This window comes from Euwallacea similis, chromosome 6 (genome assembly GCF_039881205.1).
Source record: "Euwallacea similis isolate ESF13 chromosome 6, ESF131.1, whole genome shotgun sequence".
Classification (NCBI taxonomy): Eukaryota; Metazoa; Arthropoda; class Insecta; order Coleoptera; family Curculionidae; genus Euwallacea; species Euwallacea similis.
The window spans coordinates 4,998,837-5,022,773 of record NC_089614.1 but is presented as its reverse complement, the minus strand read 5'-3'; the positions used below and the strand labels follow the sequence as shown (position 1 = coordinate 5,022,773).

Below are 23,937 nucleotides of genomic sequence, written 5' to 3'. Positions count from 1 at the left end.
TCGGTCTTTTGTTTCACGTAATTCGAATAGGTTCAGTACAGAGGTATTAAAAAAATCCGTTCACGATATGCCAAGAGCGTGGGTCTGAAATAATAAACTGCGCTGATTATTAAAAGGCAAATTATTTAGAAGTGACACTAACAAAGCTTACTAGAATGCATTCTAATTTGTTATGTGCGATTTGTTTAAATATTGGTCGTGTATAAATTTATAAATATGCAGAAGTCCCAATTATCTGGCGCACCAGACTATTGGTTTCTACCACACAGGCGCCAACATCTCAAACTTGTTCGATTTCTATAGAAGTAAAAGACATGATACTTCTTGCGCAATTCCTTAAGTTGATTTAGTGTACACCTTATACAAACGCCAGGTTTTTGTAAACAGAACAGATATGTATATAACACAATAAATATTTCCTCCATTACGAGATAAATAAAACCTAAAAGGAGCACGCAAGGCCAGGAATTCTCTTTCGCCCACCAGGTAGAAGTTCTTGCAAAAATGAAAATTAATAAATATCGGAAGAAAAATTAACACATGTTTAAGGCTTTCGTGGGGGAAGCTAATTCCATTTCGGCGGGCCCATTAGGAAATTAATGGTTTTTGCGACAATATGGTCAGTCATTTCTACCATGTGTGCCGAGAGATCTTTGCAAAATCTACGTGGGATAAACCAGTTAAGAAACGAAACCTGTACACGGCAATTCTAGCTGGTTGATATCGCCAAGTAGACTTGATGGACTATACTCATTACAGAAATTTAAAAGTTAAAAATACTTACATGGGAATCACACCGCCCAAGAAAAAACCATAAAATCATTATTTGCTATTCAAATTGTTGCATGCAAAACGTACTTGGAATTTGGTTTCGAAATTTGAAGAATGCTAATATTGACACGAGTTTCATGGAAATTTATTTGTCCAGTACCATGATACCCATCAAGTCTAGCACGTAAGATATAGTAATTTGTAATATTTTATCAACCTTTAGCGGAAATTCAATAGTATCTAAAAATATTTATTATTTACTGTAAGTAAATAGTGTACAAAAGTGACGAAACTTCTTAATTCTTGCTGTTAGTTTAATCTTAATACATATTCCCAACCCTAATCTAAGTCTAATACACATTCTCCGTTTCAGGGGACAACCTTTTTTGAACACATAAAATCCGCATTTATCTCGTTAGATGTCACAGCATCTTCCAACCTGTTTCAGAAGTAGGTACCACTTGCGTGAACCTGCACATGCGCGCCAGGCTAAGTTGTAGTACTTTAGCAAGGCTACTATACAAAACCCAAGTACCCACTACTCCGTACTGTATCTCGCGAGCGAATTAGTTATGTTGACGGTACCACGTAAGCGTGTTGTGAGATATCTTTTGGTACTGCTTTAGTCGCGTTATCTCTAAGGTTGTTTACCAAGGTCGTTCGTTAATCTCAAACTTTTTGGGATAGAGAAGTTTGATTTTTCGGAGGGATGCTGTTTTTTGAATAGTGGACTTGCAGTGAGGTTCCTTTTGGAGAAAATCGCGGTACTTTTGGTAGAATTCAGACATTTGGTAACAGATTTTTGGCATGATGGAAAGTTGCAGAACGTTTTGCCGCCTTGTTGCTCTTGCGATCTCTGCTGACCTCTTATCCTAGGCTGTCTGAAATGGTTCTTTAGTTGTAAGTTTGCTTTTTTGTTCGTTAAATGGGAATGTTACTATTAAAACTTATCTCGTGCATGATTATCATCTAGCTAACTTTCTATTTTTTTTTCTAAACACCTGCTGATTATAAGCATATATTGCTTCATTAGAAGGCTTTCCGGACATAAACATACATCGGTTAATTCGAAGGCTTTCTATGTTATTGTTTTTCTCAGTAACCACAGTAATGAGATTTTTACAAATTGAAGTATCACATAATTAGCTTTTGTCAAACACGATATCCGAGGGAATCGCCGACAGGAAATCGAATTGTTAGCAAAACATGGTTCATAGTCAAACATCTATAGAAACAAATCATTTTTTATCCTTTGCCCCTCCAAGTTACTTTCTAGTTTATATTAATCTGTAATACGGATGAGGCAACTTAGGTCGACGATCGAAACTGGCCGTATTTGCTCATTTTTCCAGCTTATCTAAAGCCGTTTGGAAGTTATATTTTATTTTTTTCGAAATCTAAGAGCTTAATCCCATTTATCTACACCTTTCAATAAATAATCTTATTTACCTCAATTCTAAATAATACTAAACATTATCTGATAGTAGATACGTTTTATACGCTCAAAGATTTCGAAGTTTAATAATTGTATTCAAATGAGTACATTTCTGAAACGTGCATAATTTCACATAAAAACCCCGAATTGAACCTAAAGGAAATTGGTCTTATCACAGCCTATTAACGTGACACTTCACAGGTAAGAAAACCCATAAACTCAAAATAATGATCAAAACTTGACGGTGCAATAGGCTGTAAGCACTTATAGCCGTAAAGTCTTGGATAGACATAGTTCCGAAGAATTTCTGTATTGTTCTGGTTATCTAAAGGCGATATAAGAAATATTTAAGACATTTGACCCAACAGCTGCTTAGTAAACACATACGCATTTATACAATCACCATTCTTACAATAATATACATATGCCTCTGTAATCATAATTTTTTAGCTCGTTTAATTGCTTAGGATAAGAGAAAGTACTCAAAGGTTGAATCTCTTTATAATTAACTTAATATCACTTTGAACTGAACTCGATGAGCGACTCAACTATACAGGGTGTTTCGAAATAAGTCTGCCAACCGCTTACTGTAGGTTCCTGTGACCGAAATAACAAAAAAAGTTCGTACGAACATGAGACCGTTTTCGCTTCCTGTCTGAAGTAAAGGGTGATAAGAAACTATGATTTTTTTATCCTTTCCTACTATGTCCGTTGCGGCATTAAATATGTTTAGGAAAATTAGAGAGCGTAAAATAGGTGCAGAGTCAGATTTTTTAAGGGGAAAACGATTTTTCAAATTTCGCCAGAGGCGTCCCATTGACATGACCCTGGACGTTTTAAACGAAAAATATGATACGCCGCTGGTTAAAAAAATATTCCTCATGTTTCATGTTTTTGTGAAAAAAAGGTCACTTGAATGTTTTCCATAACGTTTACCGTTTTCGTGGGAAAGTTTTTGAAAATATTCAGTTTTGATTAATAGCAAACAAAATCATTACCAAAAATTTCCCAGTACATTGAAAAATTCAAAGGTCTGCCATAAATCTCTCGGTTAGTTTCACAATCATGGCGATTGTAGGAAAATTTCTAATAACAAAAAATCATAGGAAATCCTTCGAGTAGCACAAGCTTTTCCAGGTTTTCGTAAAAACGACGATGTGCCGCTAGTTTTTAAGATCTGTATTATGAGTTCCACAAAATTCCCCAAGAGAGAAGAGAATCATTCCTCCAATGACTCAAGAACTCTTAGGAAATTTGTAGAAATATCCAAGAAATCTTTGGGCTTTTTATTATTACGCAACAAATCCTTCAAGAAAACACCAAAGAATTATTTACCAATCTAAAAATCTTTCAAATATTTTCGGATATTTCTCCTCAAGAGTTTGAGATCTGCGTTTAGTTAAATGCTTTGATAAAATACTCGAGAACGCTTAAAACAACTTGAGTAAATTTACAAATCGATGCAGGGTGCTTTTGCAAATTCCCTAAATTTCCATCCCTGAGAAAACCATCAAATGCTTTAGAAATTCATAGAAAATAATATTGTTAAGGGAAATTCCTCCAAACACTTAGAAATGCTTATAACAGAACTGTCGCAGAAAATTTTAGTCAGGCCAAAACACCCTGAAAAATGCTGTAAAATTCGTGTTCTAGTTCTCCATATAGAGTGTTTGCTGTCATGATATTCTTCAGACGTATTTAGGTCAAGACATTCGGATGCAACAAAACATATAAAAAAGCAAAACGTCCAGTGGCCTGCTTATGAGAGACACCCTGTGCATTGATAAATTCGTGCATTACAAATTCAGTTCTTTCAATTTCTTCTCAATGTACAACCGGTTTCGTCTGTAAGTTAAGCATTAAAATATTCAGGTTCATTGGCACCCTGACATCAAAAATCTATTTAAATTGGTAAGTCTGTGAGTTTTAAATTTATTCTCCAAATAACAGTTTTAATTTGAATGCGGTTTGTTAGGAATACCAATTAGGCATCACTTCAAGATTGAGAATGAGGAGCTGAAGATGGGGCCTGGAATACTAAGTTATAGGAAATACGCATATGCAACGTGGACCATCAGCATATTGTTTCTTAGTGTGCTTAATTATTTATTTATTAGTGTTTTAATTTGATGCGCAATACAGAACCTTGAAAAACTTCGACCTAACTTCCAGGAAATAGTTCCGGAACATCCACTTTTCCAGTCGTGGCGGTCTATCACATATTACTTTCATATAAAACACTTTAGCGGAATAGAAAAGTTCTCCAGGGACAATAAAGCCCTTAAGTAGGAACAAGACTATGAAACGTAAAAGTAAATAAGTGCACTTATTACAAAATGTAATAAGATATTTTACTTTCCTCCCCGCGTCAGTGGAAGTTCCCGTGATTGTTCATGAGGCCCCATAAACAGCACGTTCATTGAAGACAACAAAAAGTTAAAGTCATGTTCCTACTGATGTTCCGAGATTCTCTATAAGGACGTAATTTTTACTTACTTGAAAGATTGACAGTTTTAGTAATATTTCAATGGACAGCTAAATGAACCGGCCATGCCTCAGTGTGCTGATTCTCTGTTTATTTTATTTGGTTTTGCGGAATGGTCGTGACTGATACGTTTGAGACTTATCTTATTTTCATTGAACACTTGAAATAAATTAAGATAATATACGCTTTTCTCCTTAACTTGTGACATTTCGCGTTCTCAATAAGACACGTGTGGGATCATTTTTCACCTTCCTAAGGCCTAGCGCCCGTTTCCGATTGAAAAATCGCAGCGACTAAAAAGTTGTAACTGGCTCTATTTTTCCTGCGACTTGATTGTCGCAAATTAAAATGAAACATTCATACTACCATAGACCAGTACGCCTTTGCTGTTTTTCAATCGCAGCTTTAACACTTTTGGACGCTTTCGCAGTCAAAGTGAGTTTAGATTTGAATTTCAACTGTAACAATAGACCCTTGCTACGTCCGTGTACAGGATCCTATCTTTAGACATTGGCTACCGCTTTTGTTGTAGAAAAAAAAGAAAAACTTTAAATACGAGTTTTTTAAATACAGTTGTAGGGTTTATCCTAAATCTCCAAAAAATGTTACTTCACACAACAGATGAATGTTGCAAACTTAAAAAAGGACACAAAACCGATAAATTTATAATGGGCCACCTTGTATATTTTATAAAAATTGAATAGACCTTTATTTTCTGATTTCAAGAATATACGTTTCAAGACATATGTCGAAAAATGCAGGATGTTATTCTTTGACTCATTTTAAGAAAAAAAGTTTTTATTAACATGAGTCCGCAAACGCACCGTTTTCGAGATACAGGGTGTCAAACGACAGTTTTTTTCAGTTTTTTGACGATATCTCAGAAATTGTTGAGGTACAGAAGTCACATTTTATACACCTATTATCACTAATATTAGTTACGTTTTGAGCGCTACTTCAAGTTTTCCCCATATACCAGAGGCGGAGATTTTAGGGTTGCGTGAGATTTTTTTACCCCTAATTTCTACGCCACTGGGAAAATTCTCATTTTAGAGGCACGTTTTATACCGCCAATGTGTTCAGCACAAAAAGGATACTCATGGGCAAAAGCTCTAATGTCCATGAGTACCCTTTTTGCTAAATTGTCTGCTGCTAAAATTGTCGAGAAAAATGACATTTTGTGATGAAAAGCCTGTAAAAAACTAGCAACATGAATAAACATGATAATAACATGAAAGAACATCCTTTAAGTTCAAATGTCATTTCTAAGTTAATTTGGGAAATAAATGATATTTAAACATTTTCTTACCTCAAAGTCACTGACAAACGTTCCTCTGCTGATACAGGTTTCCTCCATCTAGTGTTTTGATAAGTTATACAAGGCCTCACTAGTCCAAGCAGTCAATAAACCATTTTGCATTTGTATCATAAAACTGGAAGAGTTTTCGAGGATATTTTATTAACTCATGATGAAGTGTGTGAAACTGTCTTTTTAGCTATCTACTGCTCACAAGTGAATGCATCTAATAGCGCTTTTGCTTTTTTCCGATAATGAAGAGCAAGAGCGATTAGAGCACGTATCTCTTCAAATTCCGTTTTGCTATTGTGGTACCACAAAGAATCGCAAGTGCGCGCTAAACCTAATCTTTAATAGAAACCTCGAGAGGCATGTACACTTAAAGGTTGTAGTCAGCACACTTCCAAAAGACTACATCTGCTGGAAGCAGATGTTTGGCATGTGCCTCAAATTATTAAATCAGATTCGAAAGACCCTTTTTTGTGTTTTCCTTTGTCCCAATTATCAATTTCAGTCTGTTAACGGAAGTTCCCTTTTAGGTCGTTAAGATTCCTTTAACTACCTAATTTAACTCAGTATGTTGTTTTTTCAAATTACTTCTGCTCGGGCACGTTTACCAATTACTTTTAAAAGGCAAAGATATATTACTGGAAACAAGGCATATATAGTCTTCACAAACGAATTAAAAATTCAAGGCCAGTTGAATAACCAAGTAGACACATATAATAAATTTCTGTGGTAGATACTCCTACAACAATACGTCCAAGATGAACCTTCTAAACACTATTTTTAATTATTTTAACATTTAGATTTTATCGCTTAACATCGTCTTAGGCGCCTAACAGGCAGTAGTGCAGCATAGAAGTTTTTAAAGGCCTTAATAAGGGATCGAATAGCAGCAGTTAGGGCCGCTTTTACAACTCGAAATAAAACTGCAGTTAACTCTTAAGATTCTCCGGAACTTGGGAATTGAGGTTTGCCGGGTCTTTTTGGTTTTTACATCTGTAATTATGCTCAAATTAAACTCCCCGATGAGTTTTGCAAGTTTGCGTAAACCGATTTAGAATATCTCTTTTAGTTTCTAAGATATGGGCTCACTTTGATTCTTACACATTTATGCGATTTTGTAAATGCCTAAGAATGAAACTTCTTCAGGCTACACTTTTGAACTGTGTAATTTAATATGGAAGATTTACATTAGGCGATTAGACTGAAAACAATTTTAAAAATTGCCAAATCAATTAAAAATTTCTAAGTTGTACAAATCAGACTGCATCAAACATCTTTCTCAACTTCCGATATAGGCATAGGGTGATTCATTGGGAATGGGACAACCAAAAGTTGATAGTTTTAGATATCTACGAAGTGTCGAAAGTTTAAATTTTTAATAATTTTTTGCCATTATTTTGAAAATATCTAGGTTAGACACTTGAAAATTTGAAAACTTATGTTTTTTTAGGTGACGAATAAGATACAATTTCCGCGCTGCTAATAAAGGGCACCACTTGTGGTCAATTTTATGGATTTTACAATTAATAACTTTTTACCCTCTATGTCTAACGCGAAATTCGATTTTAAATCTGAGAGAGCAATTATTTTTCCATTAATTATGTATTCTCGTTTCATTTCGATATTTCGATCCGTTTTCGAATTTTCGTTCTATTTAACGAGCACTACGTTTAAATTTGATAATACAAGAAATTAAAAACGAATCAAACCAAACATATTTTCATTTTCTAGAACACATACTTCGCCACCTAAAAAAACAAAACTTTACAAATTTTCAAATGTCTAACCTAGATATTTTCAAAATAATGAGAAAAAAAAGAATTAAAATTTTAACTTTCAACACCCGGTATATGTCCGAAACTATCAATTTTCGGATAAAGCATATTCCCTCCAATAGTTACCGTTTGACGTGTAGTATCTCCAGCTTTCTGTTGTTCCATTGTCAATGAATCACTCTGTATTTGTAATGGATCTCGGAACAGTAAACTTACTAAGCAGTTTATTGTACTGCTAAATAGTACCACCTTAATCACGTTTATGAAAGAGGAACTTCGCAATCAACGCGACAATTCGACCAAGAGTGCGAAGAAGAGTCTCAGAGCTATCTTGAATCTAAGAGAGAGATTCCAAGTTGCCGATTTCTTAAATATTAAAAGTAAAGCCTAACGCCCATTGGCGTACTACAGCTAAAAGGTCATTATTGGCTAAATTACTGCCCACCTTGCTAAAGGATAACGTTTAGATAGGAAACAGCAAGATTGATTTGTTAGCGGGGTATTGCAATTATGCTGATTGAACTAAATGTAGTCATGCCCAAATTCTAATGCCGACAAGCAAGAGGGGCGAAATTTCTATTACATAAGACAACCCTTATCTGAGGATAATGGGCGCCAGAATCTAGCTATATCGAGCATATTACCCAAAATGATGACGCACATAGGCGTAGCATAAGGGCAACATATTCGATATATTCGATCCTCATTTCCGTAATTTTGAAAGGTATCTTATTGAGAGATACCTATTTTTTTATTATCTGAATTTTGCTCGTCGATATCTTACCAATTTATGGAGCAACAATTGGCCACAATCAGGTCCCCAAATTGCGTCTCCAAGACACTTAACGGTCACATGCATAAGAGATTTCCATCTTCTGCATCTCGTTCAGTTTAATCTTGAAAGTTTAAGCTCAAGTTGGAAAAGACGCCCTAAATAGTCCCTATAGAAGTCGAAGCCCTGATGGGCTTGGGTTCTTTACCTGCTAAAAGAAAATGAAAACTGACCTGACTAGAGCGGTCGCATTCGGCTGCCTTTTAAATGGCCCCAGAAAATATAAAAATAAAATTTTAAATTCAATGTGCCCCCTGTCAAGATGTCTTTCAGAATTTTAAAAGGCCTTGTTTAAGTTTACAGCATGTCTATGCTTAATGGGACAAACGAGACACTTTTGGTTTATCTTTTCTTTGGTGTTATGTTTTGTGGCTTAAATGATTTTACGGTAGCTACTGAGCTATATTAAGTCAATAAATTCACAAAGGATGTAATTACTGAGTACCATTGAGGTATTTATGCATGAAAAAGTGCTAACAATCATAATAATGGGTAAAAAAAGTATACGTAGACTATGTTTTTCTTAAACGGCTAATATATATTGTTTTTTTAAATTCAATTTGCTGTTACAGAATGATATGTAATTTTTGAATGAATATATTTATATTGGTAAGAAACGAAAATAATAACGTTACAATTTTTTTTTAATTCTCATTCTAGAAAGCCAAAAAAGCATTTATTTATATTTCAGAAATTTTTCAGTTTTTTCTTTATAGTTCCGGCAGTTTTCAAGTATTTACCTAAAATTTGGAATATAATTTAAGTTGTAAGACTTACACAATTGGGCATGTTAAATAGTTTTGATAATCTGCAGGATAATGCTTTTTGATGGGCCATGCCCCCTTTTCTCTCCCTGAACTGTTTCACGGAGCGCCGCTGGTAGATTCTAAAAAATAAAATGATTTTTTATTTTGGTCGGAAATGTTTTAGTCTCTTGCAGTTTTTTCGTATCTACGTCAGTTGTGAAGGAAAAAAAATAAAAAATGATTTTCTGTAACTCGCCAGACGAAATGAAAATTTATTATGGATAAGCAATTATTTATTATAAGTAATTCTCTATTATTAAGAGCCATGAGAGTGTATGTGGAACTACTTGTTAAAAATTAAAGCCAGGATGATACTAAATAATAATAATAACCTTAACAAGGAAACTACGTGACAACAACTGTTGAAAGTGGCTTCCTCCAGAGTATTTCTTACGATTTTAAATATATGTAATATTCGATTTTGTGACACATCAATTTTTTTTATTGGAACACCCTGTAGAAAGGTAACGAAACGTTTGCGAACCCATGTTTATATGATCTTTTAGTCATGAAATATGCTAAAAAATTACCCCCTTCCGTATGTATACGATATGTAGGAACACCCTGTATTTACCATTTTAGAAAGACATGGTGTACGAATACTTTTTTGCCCTCTGTATTTCAGATTTCATTTTACTCCCCTCCATTTGGGTAATGGGGCCGATGGCATATTTGATGGTAATTTCTCATTTTCAAGCTCTTAAAATATTGGATGTGTAAAACGCTTATTTGTGATAAATTGCGAAAACAACTCGCCCACTTAATTGCCTGTTTAGTTATTACATTAAACAGTAATGTGGTGTGAAGAAATTATAATAGGACAAACAGCCAACGCCCCCGTATGATACACACTGTACAACAAAATTCCAAGACCAAGAGATATGCATAATTTTGAATACAATTTCTGCTATTATGTGTCGAAACAATATGGGACAAAAAGATCAAGAATCTAATTTGAAGCCTCAAGGCTACACATGCACCGGGTGTGTCATAAACATCGTCTCCAGAAAATCCCAATTATCGTCAGCTGAACACTTATGGAAGAAAGTAGGCTTCTAAATCAGTACAAAATAATCAAAAATAGATCACCCAAAATCCCCCAAAAAGTCTTCCTTTAAAATAAAATATAAATTGCATTATTGTGCCTTCGAGTGTTAATCTCCAAGTAAAAGCTTTGTGTCGGCTACATAAAGTTGGGAACGAATATATTCTTGTAGCCACGTCTTTTCCTAGAAAAAAAACTCTTTTAAAAAGATTTCCTCAGCCTTTGTAGGGAATGATAAATCGGCCTTATACGGGATTATTCACAGGCCAGTGGTATTCTTAGTGGTTGATTTCACATCTGAAAGGATTAAACAAGGCTAGGAGCACGTTTTTAAATTGTAACTGTTATACGAGCTGGCATGTCCGCTGATTCTCGGAAGATCATCTCGAGCTAAGACGATTTCATTAGAAATTTAAACGTAATTTAAGGACATCGCATAGCTCAACATTATTCATCCCACAATGTCTAATTGAAACTACTTTCTACTTCTCCATATTAGTATATTCGCTGGGATAGGCAAATTTGAAAATCCAACAAGACCGAACCCACATTTTTTTTGTCAACATCATCCAAACTAAGCGAATGGGCATAAAACAGTATTTCCGTTCAGAAGAGCGAATTTTAAATTAAAATTCATGACCATATATTGCAATCTATTATGAAAGGGAACATGAATTTTTAATGAAAAAAGGTTTCATTGACAGGAAATTGTTCATTGCCCGGTTCAAAACCTTTGAAGGTGCATTTAATTTTAATTGATACTACTTTATAGTAATCGATTAATAATTGTTTCAGAAAAATGCAACAATGAACCTTGAGGGACTCCAATCTAGCTTCTTCTTCTACGTCTTGTTGTGCTTTGCATCGGCCACAACGAAGTACGATTTTCGATATATTTCGCATAAAGGTAAGTCATTTTTCTTCTGCCTCGGGAGTCTCTTAATAATAGAATAAACATAGCATGCGTACTTAATAAACCTGCGTATGCTCCTGCTCGATTCATAGATGGATCGAACTCCATGGTGTCCTTAGTATTTACAAATCCATCTTGTTTTTCTTATCGATTGGTTTAATATCTTAACGTCTTATCTCGAATAAGCACAAAATATCAATATACTAAGTATATATTTATACAATCTGACATCTTAAGATGCATTTTATATATTCCTCTACAAACAATCGCTCAATTTTAAGTGTTTGTTTTTGCCAAAGAATACGTTTCACACATCTAAGCGTTTTTCTCAAGTTTGAACGTGTAAGTGGCAAATGTGGGTCAATATCATTTACATACATTATTTTCTGAATTTTTTTTATAAGAAACTCTTCAGTCGCATTTGGGTTTGCTGTAACTACTACAAGGTTCACGCTAACGCAGTACTGTAATAAACTGACTGATATGAAAATCCGCTTTAAATCAGACCAGTTGGGTTGAGCAAACATTCTTTTATTTACACCAAAAGTGCGTAAAATACGATCTTAATGCCTGCAGATTACGGGAGACGTGATATTTTAAAGTACACAGGGTGTCCCAGGAACGTCAGTTCAGATAGGCGAAGAATAGCGATTCGGGCAATCTGGCCTTATACAAAAGTCGATTGGTTTAATTCTGTTTCAATTTTTTTGGTTCCGTAAATTGGAAATAAACCTCATAGTTTTTGATTTACAAACTTGGAAATGATCATAGGAGGGGTACCACAAATTCACTTAATACATCTGTTCCAAGATGGCTGATAGCTGGCCGACCTACACCGTACCAAGGTACACAAAATCGACATAAGTTTTCTAATTCTGGGATGAAAATCCCTTAGCAAAACAATTTTCGAACAGACATAGAATGAAAAAAACCTTCTGGTCGATATAAGTCTAGAAACTGATGATTTGCTCTGGCCTCGCCGCTGCAGAGATACGTCTGGTGCTAACGTCTGGATCTTCCAATATTCGGACGAACGTTCCCTCTTCTTAATCCATAGCAGGAATTTTTGGTTCTCCGATATCTGGTTGAACGAAATGAACCAGTCTCGCCCATTTTGTCGTACAGCCGTTTGACGCAGGTCACCCATTGAAAGCGTAGTCGCGCGACTTAGAGGTACGACCGAATGCAAACGATTATTCCTAATAAACGAAAGGTAAATGTACAGTGTCTACTGCAAGCGACTTTAAGCGATCGCTGACCACATGCGACTAGCGACTGATCTTCCTAGAATGGGACTAGTCGCCTGTTATGGTATGTGCTGTTACATTGAATTGCAGTTGCAGAAAAATTTCAAGAAATTGAGAGAGGATTAAGTTGAAATTATTTGCTGAACACACCGTAAGTAAACAAGAAGACAGTGAATATCAGTCTTTGGTCAGCCTCCTTCTGTACCTAAAAAAGTTGCGGAACATCGCAATTTAGCTGTAAGGAATAAGCGTTAACAAGTTTTTATTGATGAAGATGAGGTATGCAACAGATCTGTGCATATATCGTCTCACTGCATAAAACCATTAGCCTCACCGTGGTCTTGGGGCTCCGAAACAGGTGTACAATTACTACCGTGGACGACTGCAATATCTAGCTCAACTTCAAGCGACATTAACTGGTTTGCAACAGTATTTCAAAAACTTTCACACCAATTAGTAGTAACAAGAAATTTGAAAAAATCAACAGAACATGGACTTTCGTTCAAAAGTATAAATAAAGATTTTTGAATATTAAAAAGATTCATTTATATCTGTCACAGTTAAACGTTCCGCAGGTGATATTGTCCCTCTGTAGTTCGAATCTTTGGTGATCCATGACTAAGAAAGTTTCTTATTTTTCATTTTACGAGAAAAATGTATCCTTCATCAAAGTTTTCGCTTCTTATAAAACGATTCAATCAGTTTTCACTATTTGAATTTTCCTTTCAACTTGAATTTCCTTCGTTACAAAGAAATGTCGAAAATAGATTCGTTTAGTCGAAAATTTTTCTAAGTCCCAAAAATGAATTCTCGTCTTCGTGGCAACCGTAATCAAGATTTTGCTTATTAAATTTTTATTGCAATAATTCAATAAAAAAGGAGAAATTGCAAATAAAAATTTCACACCCAAAAAAATATGGTTCCATTATGCCATGGTGAGAAATTGCACACCGTACGTTCATTTCGGCCGAATATCGTCGATTACGAGCGATTTGGAAATAGGGATTATGGTGGCTCCAGTACCTGATATGCTCAGATGGAGCAGTACCATTGATGGAGAACGTGGTTTCATCGGAGAATACAATGTCTCGTGAAAAATATTGGTTATTCATGGTTTGAGATTCACGATCCACACGCAGAACTCCGAACGCTTTGCTTTATCGCCTGCTTCTAAAGCATGATTAAAAATTTGTTTTAAGGGATGAATGTTCAACTATTTTAATGTTTTTTTAATATGTGTTCTACTTATTCCTGACTGAAGCGATCTTCTAAAAAAAGAGAATTTTGAATTACTTTGAACCGAATCCATTACAATAAGCGCCGCAGCGTCATCTTCCTCTCGAGCCTTCTTATTTTTCTTTTCATCTAGTTCGGAGCCAGTGGTTAAGAATTTCTCGATCAATTTTCGTGCATCACATTTTGAGATCTAAATATGCGGAAACTTTTGGCTAAATTCCTCGATAACTCGCCGAATTGCATTATCACCCTCGCCATAGCACCGTATCAGGTAAATTCGTTGCTTTTCGACAACATTACCATTTAATTTAAGTCTTGTTTACGGTTGCCATCAAAACGAGAATTAATTTTTTGGATTTAACGAAATTTTCAAGTAAGGAGACCTAGTTATCGACGTTTTTCTGTAACGAAAAGGAAAGTTGAAACGTTGAGAACTGACTCAACCATTTTAGAAGAAGCAAAAACTCTCATGAAGAATACATTTTCCTCGTAAAAAAAAATAATCTTTCTCCTCTTGGCAACCTTGTCCGGGGATGTGCTGCAAAGCACTCAAAATGTACTGAAAATGACTCTGGATGCATTCGATAATAATCAAGTAATTTGTGCGGATTATTGAGTAAATGGTCATACAGGTGATGGAATTCTTCCAGCAAATTTCGTTTACTAAGTGTTTCATTTACCCAACGCCGTCTTTTTTACGCTGACGATCTCGCAAACGTTTTATGTAAAGTTGCTCCAAAACGTACATATCTTGCAAATCCATTTACACGATATTCACAGTGTGGAAATATTTTCTTTTGATGACAGTCGTGAACTAAGTAGTGAAAAGAAGAGAGCAGTGGAGGACACCAGCTCACGCTACCTGTCAGGCTTCCAATGGATAACCAAAATTCGATGATCTGGTTATCTCTTTTTGAGATAAAGTTCCAGATACCTTTCAGCAACACGGCAACTTCTCAATTTAGTTTGCACGTAAACGCAAACTTTATTTCTCACTTGTGCTGGGACATCAGTGAAAGCCTGACGGCCTGTTCGTTAGTATAGTTATGAAAAACTTAATTGCAAATATCTCGAAAACGGTTGGAGTAACAAGTTTTTTGACAGAATATATTTATTTTTGATGTGGGAGAGTTCAGAGTATTGGAATTCGCAAAAATTTTTCAGCTACAGACACTGATAAAAGTTAGATAGGTTTTTTATACCTCGGTAGGACATAGTTGACACCGCCTATAAACTAGTTTGTGACAGGAATTTTAAATGCATTTATGGTACCTCAAAACCCCCTTAGGAGCAATTTAAAGCCGGCGGGTCAAAAACTGCGAGATTTATTCTCAATTAAAACAAAAAGTTTTCTGGGTCACCTGATATAATAGGTATCTGCAAGCTGCGGCACCCACATACATACTATCTTATTTGTACTTTTCTTGAAGATTAGAACACCTGCTTTGAACAAATAACCCACGAAATTATCAAGATTTTAAGAAGATATAATATGCTCCATGTTTGGTAAGTAACTATTTTCGGCAAAATGCGCGCTTCAGACACCAAAGTGCGATATCTCTTTACGCTCTGCATAATCTCCATGTCACGTTTGATCCAAATAGTGTCACTAGACTTGATGTCTATGTGCTGTACCAGGATGTGATTGTTTTGTTAACTGACTAATGTTTTATTACGATCGTTCCTGAAAAGGCAAGGAAATTATTACTGCACACGAGTTCATAATTCCCCATTGTTCATTTGGTAATTAAACACATACAGAGTGGTCCAACGAAAACTTTGTATCTCGATTTTCAGTACATATTTAAAGAGAAAATGTGCAAAAACGCTCGTACCCGTCATTTTTTTATTCGAAGGGGACAATTTTTTTTATTGTGTTTTCAATCCCTCAACTTCAGCCCCTTAAAAGGGGTGGCAGTCACCCTCAATATTTTTAATGGGAAGAGGTGTGTATAGTGATATCTCACGTTTAAACGGCTTTCTGTCCTCATCAAGTCTGTAGTTCTTATTGTTATACATTAACTATTAATTAGCAGCTTCCTTCCACACAGATTTTGACGACCTTCCATATCAACCGGAACAATGGCAGCCACTTCGAACTTGGAGGCTATAATCGGGGTATAACTAGTTTTAAAATGAGGTATCACTCGACAGCCTTTCCCATTAAAAACATTAGGGGTAATTGTTGCCCCTATTCAGGAGTTGAAGTTGAAGATACAGTAAAATATTGTTCCCTGTGAGTCGGAAATCGACGGATCTGAGCGATTTACGCATTTTCATTTTAAACGCTGAAAATCGAGGTGCAAAATTTTAGCGGGCCATCCTGTACGTTAATATAAATTGTTATTTATTTACATTCGATTTTATTTAATGCGCGTCATTAGCATATTTGCGGTTTTCAAGACGTTTAATTAAAATTTAGTGTTAAGTCAATTTTTCTTTGTAATTCCAGATTTGCAATCTTCAGTTAAATATTTTCCTCTGGAAGGAGTGACTTCCTATTCGCAAATGCTCTTCGATGTTTCCAGAGATCAAATGTTTGTTGGTGCTAAGTATGTTAGAAACTTGGTCATGAAATATCCACCGGAACTAACACTGTAATGATGTTTCAGAAATACCTTGTACAAGCTACATTTATCGAAGTTGGAGTTGCTAGAAGCAGTAAAATGGGAACCTTCCGATGATAAATGGGAATCCTGCATTTCCAAAGGTCAAAGTGAAGAAAATTGCCATAATTTCATCAAAATCCTTTTGACGAATGGAAATCACATTTTTACTTGTGGAACGTATGCGTTTTCCCCTCTATGTTCATGGAGAAACGTAAGATCCCGGGGAAATCCCCTAGTAGCACCTTATATTTTAGAAATATTTTTTCCGCGTTTCAAGAAAACATTTTGAATATATTTTCTAGATATGAGCAATGTGTTCATTAAGGTCGAATGCCCATGGTAAGAGACATTCTTTATGAGGAATAATTTAAAAGACTTTAAAACGAGTACAAGAAGCGTAATAATCCTACAGATACCTACGTAATAGAAGGAATTTTTTCAGAGTCCCGACCGTATATGATGATGCTCACACAAATATTTGAAGACTCACCATCAGCATTTTTATCATCTCCAAATTTATGATAGAATTCCTGAGATGATATCGTCAACACCAAAACCAACATTTGAGTTTGAACGCTCTACTTTTATGGGCATCCTTCACATGACTAATGTGTTTCTCCAATATTTAATTACATTTTTGACATGCGTTTTCGGGACACCCTGTATACAGTAAGATAATGCCAAACGTCATTCCTGATGTCAATGACGATGAAAAAATTTTGTCCAAAGGATCTAGAAACGGTCAGAATATTAGAATCAGATCTAAACCACCAAACAGTCCAGATTTGAATGCTTCAGATTTCGTTTTTTTTTAACTCAATTCAATCGCTTTGATATGAATCATCTCCGAAAAGCATTGAAGAGTTGATTGATTGGGTGCAAGTGCTGTTCGATCGATTAGAAAAGACGAACTGGAAAACAATTTCCTAACTTAAAAGGTTGTGTGGAGCAAATTATGACGATGGGAGATGGAAACAATTATTCAATTCCTCATATGAGCACAGTCAAACTTCGACGCGTAGGCAGGCTTCCTGTATCGTTACATTGCGCTGATAATCTTTTGGGGAATGCCCAAAATATTGTCAGAAATGTTAATAATTAGATCAATAAGAGACAATTTCAATTTGTTGATAATTCTTTCATACTTTTTTCAAAACTCTAAAGTTATCTGTTAGTATTTCAGTATATCTTCTTTCGGAACAAATTTGAATGGGAAATCTATACCTTATTTTGGGACAGAAGAAGTATATTTTTAAAATATGTGTGTGCTACTAGGACCATAACAGTTATTCCTTCCACTAACGACCCACATTTCAGATCGATAACTTGTCAGCCATAATAGAGACAATAGATGGAATAGCAAAGTGCCCCTACAACCCCGCAGCTAGCGTAACTGGCTTCCTCTCCGATAGCTTCGACTACTTTTTCGGAGGCACTGCAGATTTTTCCAGTTCTGATACAGTAATTTCCAAATATATCACCGCTGCAGCTCCACCCTTGCGGACTGAACAATACAACAGTTTCTGGCTTAATGACCCTCAGTTTGTTGGTTCATTTGAAACTTCACAATTCGCCTATTTTCTCTTCAAAGAAACGGCTGTGGAGTACATAAACTGCGGCAAAGTAGTTTATTCGCGAATAGCCAGAGTTTGCAAAAACGACAAAGGAAGGCTTACAAAAAGCATGAATAGCCATTACTGGACGACTTTTATAAAGGCCAGACTTAACTGTTCCATTAGTGGGGAGTATCCGTTTTACTATAATGAAATTCAAAGTGCTCAATATGTCTCTGAGCAAAACGTGGTTTATGCGACCTTCACCACACCTGAGAACAGTATCGCCGGTAGTGCTGTGTGCGCTTTCAATATGAGCGCTATAGATGAGGCTTTCAATGGGCCTTTTAAGTACCAAAATGATATGGATAGTGCCTGGACCAGACGCGATATCCCTCACAGAGACCATTTACACTGCAAGCAATCTGAAAATACCTATCTATTAGAGACTTCAAAATACCAGCTTATGGATAACGCAGTTCAAGCGACCACGTTAAACCCTTTGCATGTTGCAAATTTGGAGAGGTTCTCTCACATCACTGTGGACGCAATTAAGCTGGGCAGAAACCACTTTGTGCATGTAATTTACGTGGCAACTGAGGAAGGATTAATAAAGAAGCTATCGGTTTTCCCGCAATCGGTAAAAGCTTGTGTGGTGGAAATCTGGCAAGCATCCTTAAATCCAATTTACTCCATCAAAAACATCCAATTTTTAAAAGAAACCAATTCACTCTATGCAGCCACTGAAAACGCTATTGTTAGCATGCCAGCGAACCACTGCAAAAGGCACTCTTCCAAAGAAAGCTGTCTCAATGCAATGGACCCTTACTGCGGTTGGAATGAGTTGGTAGATGGGTGCACCACCGCCCCCAGCGGAGACCAAAGATCGTGGACGCAGAAACTAAACTCCTGCCCCTTGCTCGACACCCCTGTTAATGGAGGCTGGAGTGCTTGGTCAGATTGGCAACCATGCTATCACAAAATATCTTCTGATATTGACACCGATCAGTGTCTCTGTAGAATGCGGAAGTGCAATAACCCAGCTCCTGCTAATAATGGACTAGCTTGTGTTGGAGCGTCGATAGGGGTCACCAATTGCACAGTTCATGGAGGCTGGTCTGATTGGTCGGCGTGGTCAGCATGCTCAGCTACTTGCGGAACCGCGGTCAAGACCAGATTTAGGACTTGCACGAATCCGGCACCAGCATTTGGAGGAAGGTAAGAAATTTCCCAAGCGGATCGTAAAAAAGAAAGTTGTTGAAAATTCTCACTAATAAGCCAGGGTCCATTACCTAGCCATGCGGTCAAGGCTCCTTCTCTTGACCGAGTTAATACTGAAACATTTTTTAATGAAAAATATATTCGTATTCTTAGCGAATTCGTCTAGCATAATCATTTTAAAGGCATGTTAAACCTTGTTGCGGCTTCTTTAAATCATGCAGAAGCTTTTTAAGATCATGGACCAACAATAAAGGATTATCTAGTGCATCTCTCTTATTTCCTGAAGGTCGTAAATTTATCTGATTAATTAGGTGTTACTCCCTCTTTTGTCGTCTCATTTATGCTGCTTACCAACGGTAAGAACGTCTATAAAACATTTCTAAACAATTTCGAGAAACAGTGTATTGTTACTTCATGGCTCATCCTTCGTGTTGATAATTTACTTAAGTACCACTCTGTTTTGACGAGTATGAAGGATAATTACATAATACACCCCAGTAAGGAGTAGAAATATGATTAACATCTCGCAAAGATTAGAAGAAGTCGTTTTCCATAAACTAGACACCTCGGGGTATAAACGTAGGTATACAAAAGGTGCATTTAACATGCCTAATTGACGCACCCATATTTTGAAATTCAATTTTAAATTCAAATTCTATACATACACGTTAAAGAGTGATAACCATGTGGTGAAGTTTGTATTTAATTATTTTACAATGTCTTAGTAAAATCGCACTACAGGGATTTTTGTTATTACAGAAGAACGTCGAGAAATTGGAAAAATTTTGATTAAGCTTATGGACAATATAAACGAAAAAAAATTAATTAAAAAAATAATAATTAAAACCAATTAAATTGCGCAAATAAAAAAAAAATTAGTCGATTTTGGGATTGTCAGAAAACGCATTAAAAAATAAAACTCACTTTCTCATTTTAGCTTTTTACGCTCTTCAACAACGAAAAGAATTTTAAAACTGATTATTTACATGATTATTCAAATTTTTTCCCATCTAAGCCATACTTTATCTCCCACAACAACGAAAACAATTATACGGCATGAGCGCGAAAATGCGATACCCATATGTGTCCAGGATGATTCATTAACATTAAAACAGCCGAAAGTTGAAAATACTACACGTTAAATGGTGACGATTTGAGAAAATGTGCCTTATTCAAAAATGTATAATTTCGGACATATACAGAGCGTTGAAAGTTAAAATTTTCACTAATTTTTTTACCATTATTATGAGAATACCTTTCTTTCAGTTATCTCATTGTTAATGAATCATCCTGTAGATATTTTCTATTACAGGGTATGTGTGGGACAAGATCGTATAGAAGCATTCTGTGCAGAGATCCCTCCTTGTCCAGCACAGTCTACTGACGGCGGCTGGTCTGCATGGTCCGGTTGGTCTACTTGTTCTGCCAATTGTGGAAAAGGTTACCGAATTCGCCAAAGACAATGCGATAGCCCTTCTCCCAACAATGGAGGCCAGTACTGCAAGGGAAATGACATAGAATATGAAACGTGCAACGACCATGTGTGCAATAAAGACCATAAGACTGTTCTTACGACCGAATGGATAACAGACTATAATATATCTCTAAGACATTACCACCAGAAGAGATTTAGAATTGCGTGTCGCGCTCCTGTGAGGCAGGCCCATCAAATTAAAATCCAAATCAAAGATGAGAATCAAATTTGCCATTATAATAAGTGCGAATCAGAGGATGGTGATCACAACGAGTGGGGCCCTTGGTCTAGTTGGAGCGAGTGTTCTGCTACATGTGGAGGAGGCACTCAGTACAAGAGTCGCATCTGTTTTCGAGGAAATTGCTTAGGTGATACAAAAAACTCTTCTCATCTATTTGAGCTAATTTAGGTTTGGTTCAGGTCCAGACACACAAACAAGAGATTGCAATAAACACACTTGTGAGGATAGCTGGGGATGCTGGACTGAATGGTCGCCCTGCAATGTTTCTTGTGGGTGGGGTGTGAAGACGAGATATAGAGAATGCTTAGGGCATAAATGCAAAGGAGCCCATAAGGAAATGCAGGCTTGCCACGATCAGCCTTGTGAAAGTGAGTTATTAACATTCACCCTTATAGCCAGATTGGAAATATTTTTGTTTGCAGATATTTTGGGTTGGGGAAATTGGACTGAATGGTCTCTGTGTGATGAAAATGAGTTACAATATAGGCAAAGGACATGCTACACCGAAAATCCAGGACCACACATGTGCCAAGGTAGTGCGGTGCAGTCAAGAATGTGTGTAGGCAACGCTCTAACGAACGGTAAGTGTGTATAAATTTCTGCCCCATTAAGATTATTCAGTTTACCATGGCATTATTTATCAATATTAGCGCGTGGGTTTGTATATGGAACTATTCTTTTTAAAACTGAAAATGTAATTAACGAATATTAAATGCAGATAGATTGTACGGTTGTGACTTATATCAGAACAAGTGCTTCCTACATTAATTTGTTACTATCTTACAATGTGTGTACTGCTAGATAAGGAAGAGTCGCAAAGATTTGCTTGCAGACTTCTATTTTTTAATTTTATTACTTACTCCATGTTCATTTTCCGCATAAATTCCGAATTTATTAATAACGTGTTTCCTTAACGAAAACTTTATTTCAGAAATAGGGGCATATGGACTTCGATACACTGACTGCTCTTGTACCAAATCCAATATCACCCTGTTCTTTGCGGGTTTGATAACAGGATTGTCACCATTGCTGTTTTACCTGATTCATATTATCTTGAAAAGACGGAGACTGAAAATTCCAAGCTCCCCGCATTACATAACTGCATCGACTGCCTTTGCAGAGTCGAATCAGTACGTTCCAGTTCCAATGAGGGAAAAACCACAGCTGCAGCTCCACCTCCATCACAGTCCCAGTAGTAGTGGCACAATAAAATCTAAGTTCGATTTTGATTTTATGAGCAGCCTAAAACGTAGTAGTAATGAATTGAAAAATGGACAAACGAAGCAATATTCCGTCAGTGATAAACATTTATATTCATAAGATTTGACTGATAAATTTAGGATGTATTTTAGATTTACAAAGATATTTTAATAGTAATGCTTGTTGATAAGCCAGTTCACAAGATAAAAATTCCTATTAAACAATTATTGAGGAAAATAGTAATACCTGAGTTGTATTAGTGTGATACCGGTGATCTTTATGTTCTGAAACGTATTTATCCTAAAGGCAAATATTTTTATATACATATAGGTACTTGCAATTTAACATATGTACCTGCTTTAAAAACTTAGTTAAGAATTAGACTTTTAAGTGTAAATTTCAGAATTTCTCTTTAAAAGAGATTAGTGTACCTCATATTGAGAAACCAATTGTGAAAAGTACCTATATTTTAGAATATATAAGCCCAGGTATTGTTTTTAATGCATTTTTCACATATATAAATCAATCCAGTGCAGCTGGCCAAAATGTCATCAATGCTCTTCATTTTGAGCTGCACTTTTCATTCAACTAATAGAAAATAAGAAAATTGATATTGTAAGCTATACAAAATAAATATTTTTAATTGTCTTAAATAAAACTCTGTAGATAAACATTGAAGGCCTTTTTTCTTATTTCAAGCTCCTTATAAACCATTCTTTATATACATTTATAGTGCTTACATGAAAATAAATTTAAATTACAAATGTCTATTCACACTCAGAAAAATCACAGGCTTAAAGAAATAAAGTAGTCATACATGTAAACATGAAGCTTCTTTGGTGCAGTACCTTTAAATGCTATACTATAACTCTGTTTCAATATGAGAGAAAACTAATTTTAGATTGATAGAAATAGTCAGAAATCTTTGCGAGGATTTCCAATCAGTATGCTACGCACATTTCTAATGGGCCAGAATTAGTTTTCCTCTGTTGAAATAGACCTTATATTTTAAAGGAAATATGAGGCATGTGCTGTGAAAAGGCACACACTTAGCTCAAATGTAAATGGAAATTTTAACATAAAACAATTCTAATAAAAAAGCAGATTTGAAGCCTTAAATATTTAATGAGTCATCATCAAATCAGATCTATGGCTGCTCTAGCGCATGACACCTTATTTTTTCTTAATTTTAGGAGAGGTAGACTGGAAGACACTACTCGCCGACATTAAATTCTCAATATATTGCCCCAGTACCTGATTCTCAGATTTCAATTTTAAATTCTCTTCTTTCACACTATCTACCCTTTGTGATAAGTCATCTAATGTGTTCTGCAATTCCAGTACTTGAGATATAAGCCGAGCTTTCTCTTCCTGCTCATCAGGACTAGTATCAGGCTCCAAAGAGTTATGTTGTGGACTTGAACTGCCATTGGTAAAGGTTGATTGAATTGAGTCCATACTTCTGCCATGGATCATACTGGAGGAGTTACCTTCTGAGACTGAGTTCCCTTCTGGTTCATCGTTTATTATGACTGTAATTAGTAGAGTTTGCAGAAGTTGGGGGGGCGAATTTAACAGTGTATTAAATACCTTGAGGATCATCGTCTGCTAAAGGTATATCGTCTTGAATTTTGGACACAGACATTTCTGGCGTTTAAATAGTAAAATTTAGTTAGTTAGGGAATGGTACAATTAATTAATAAAATTGATTCTGATGTAAATTCACTGAGGTTCAATGTTGGTGTTTTTATTTATTTAATTATTTAACATTTGACTATTTGACTTTAC

At 35.7% G+C, this 23,937-nt stretch overlaps 2 protein-coding genes across 2 annotated transcripts; one reads left to right on the top strand and one right to left on the bottom strand.

Moving 5' to 3' along the window:
• The first annotated feature begins 1,308 nt into the window (after window positions 1-1,308).
• Sema5c (Semaphorin 5c) lies at window positions 1,309-22,820 on the top strand. The gene is made up of 9 exons (XM_066391231.1): window positions 1,309-1,671; window positions 11,251-11,362; window positions 16,304-16,403; window positions 16,464-16,671; window positions 17,778-19,231; window positions 20,547-21,076; window positions 21,129-21,317; window positions 21,372-21,530; window positions 21,881-22,820. The coding sequence occupies exons 2-9, from the start codon at window positions 11,263-11,265 to the stop codon at window positions 22,267-22,269; spliced, it is 3,129 nt and encodes a 1,042-aa protein (XP_066247328.1). The 5' UTR covers window positions 1,309-1,671; window positions 11,251-11,262; the 3' UTR covers window positions 22,270-22,820.
• On the bottom strand, window positions 22,773-23,894 carry LOC136409620 (short coiled-coil protein homolog). Its single transcript, XM_066391248.1, has 2 exons — window positions 23,740-23,894; window positions 22,773-23,681 (listed from the first exon to the last, which is right to left on the bottom strand). Exons 1-2 carry the CDS (start codon window positions 23,792-23,794, stop codon window positions 23,323-23,325), a joined length of 414 nt encoding a protein of 137 aa, XP_066247345.1. The 5' UTR covers window positions 23,795-23,894; the 3' UTR covers window positions 22,773-23,322.
• Between the last annotated feature and the right edge of the window lie 43 nt (window positions 23,895-23,937).

Excerpts from the sequence above, each read along its gene's own strand:
- Sema5c (XM_066391231.1), top strand. The coding sequence starts at position 11,263 with ATGAACCTTGAGGGACTCCAATCTAGCTTCTTCTTCTACGTCTTGTTG. Across the intron at positions 16,672-17,777 it reads CTCTATGTTCATGGAGAAAC|ATCGATAACTTGTCAGCCAT; the intron begins GTAAGATCCCGG and ends CCCACATTTCAG. Across the intron at positions 21,318-21,371 it reads CCACGATCAGCCTTGTGAAA|ATATTTTGGGTTGGGGAAAT; the intron begins GTGAGTTATTAA and ends TTTTGTTTGCAG.
- LOC136409620 (XM_066391248.1), bottom strand. The coding sequence starts at position 23,794 with ATGTCTGTGTCCAAAATTCAAGACGATATACCTTTAGCAGACGATGAT. Across the intron at positions 23,682-23,739 it reads AGCAGACGATGATCCTCAAG|TCATAATAAACGATGAACCA; the intron begins GTATTTAATACA and ends TACTAATTACAG.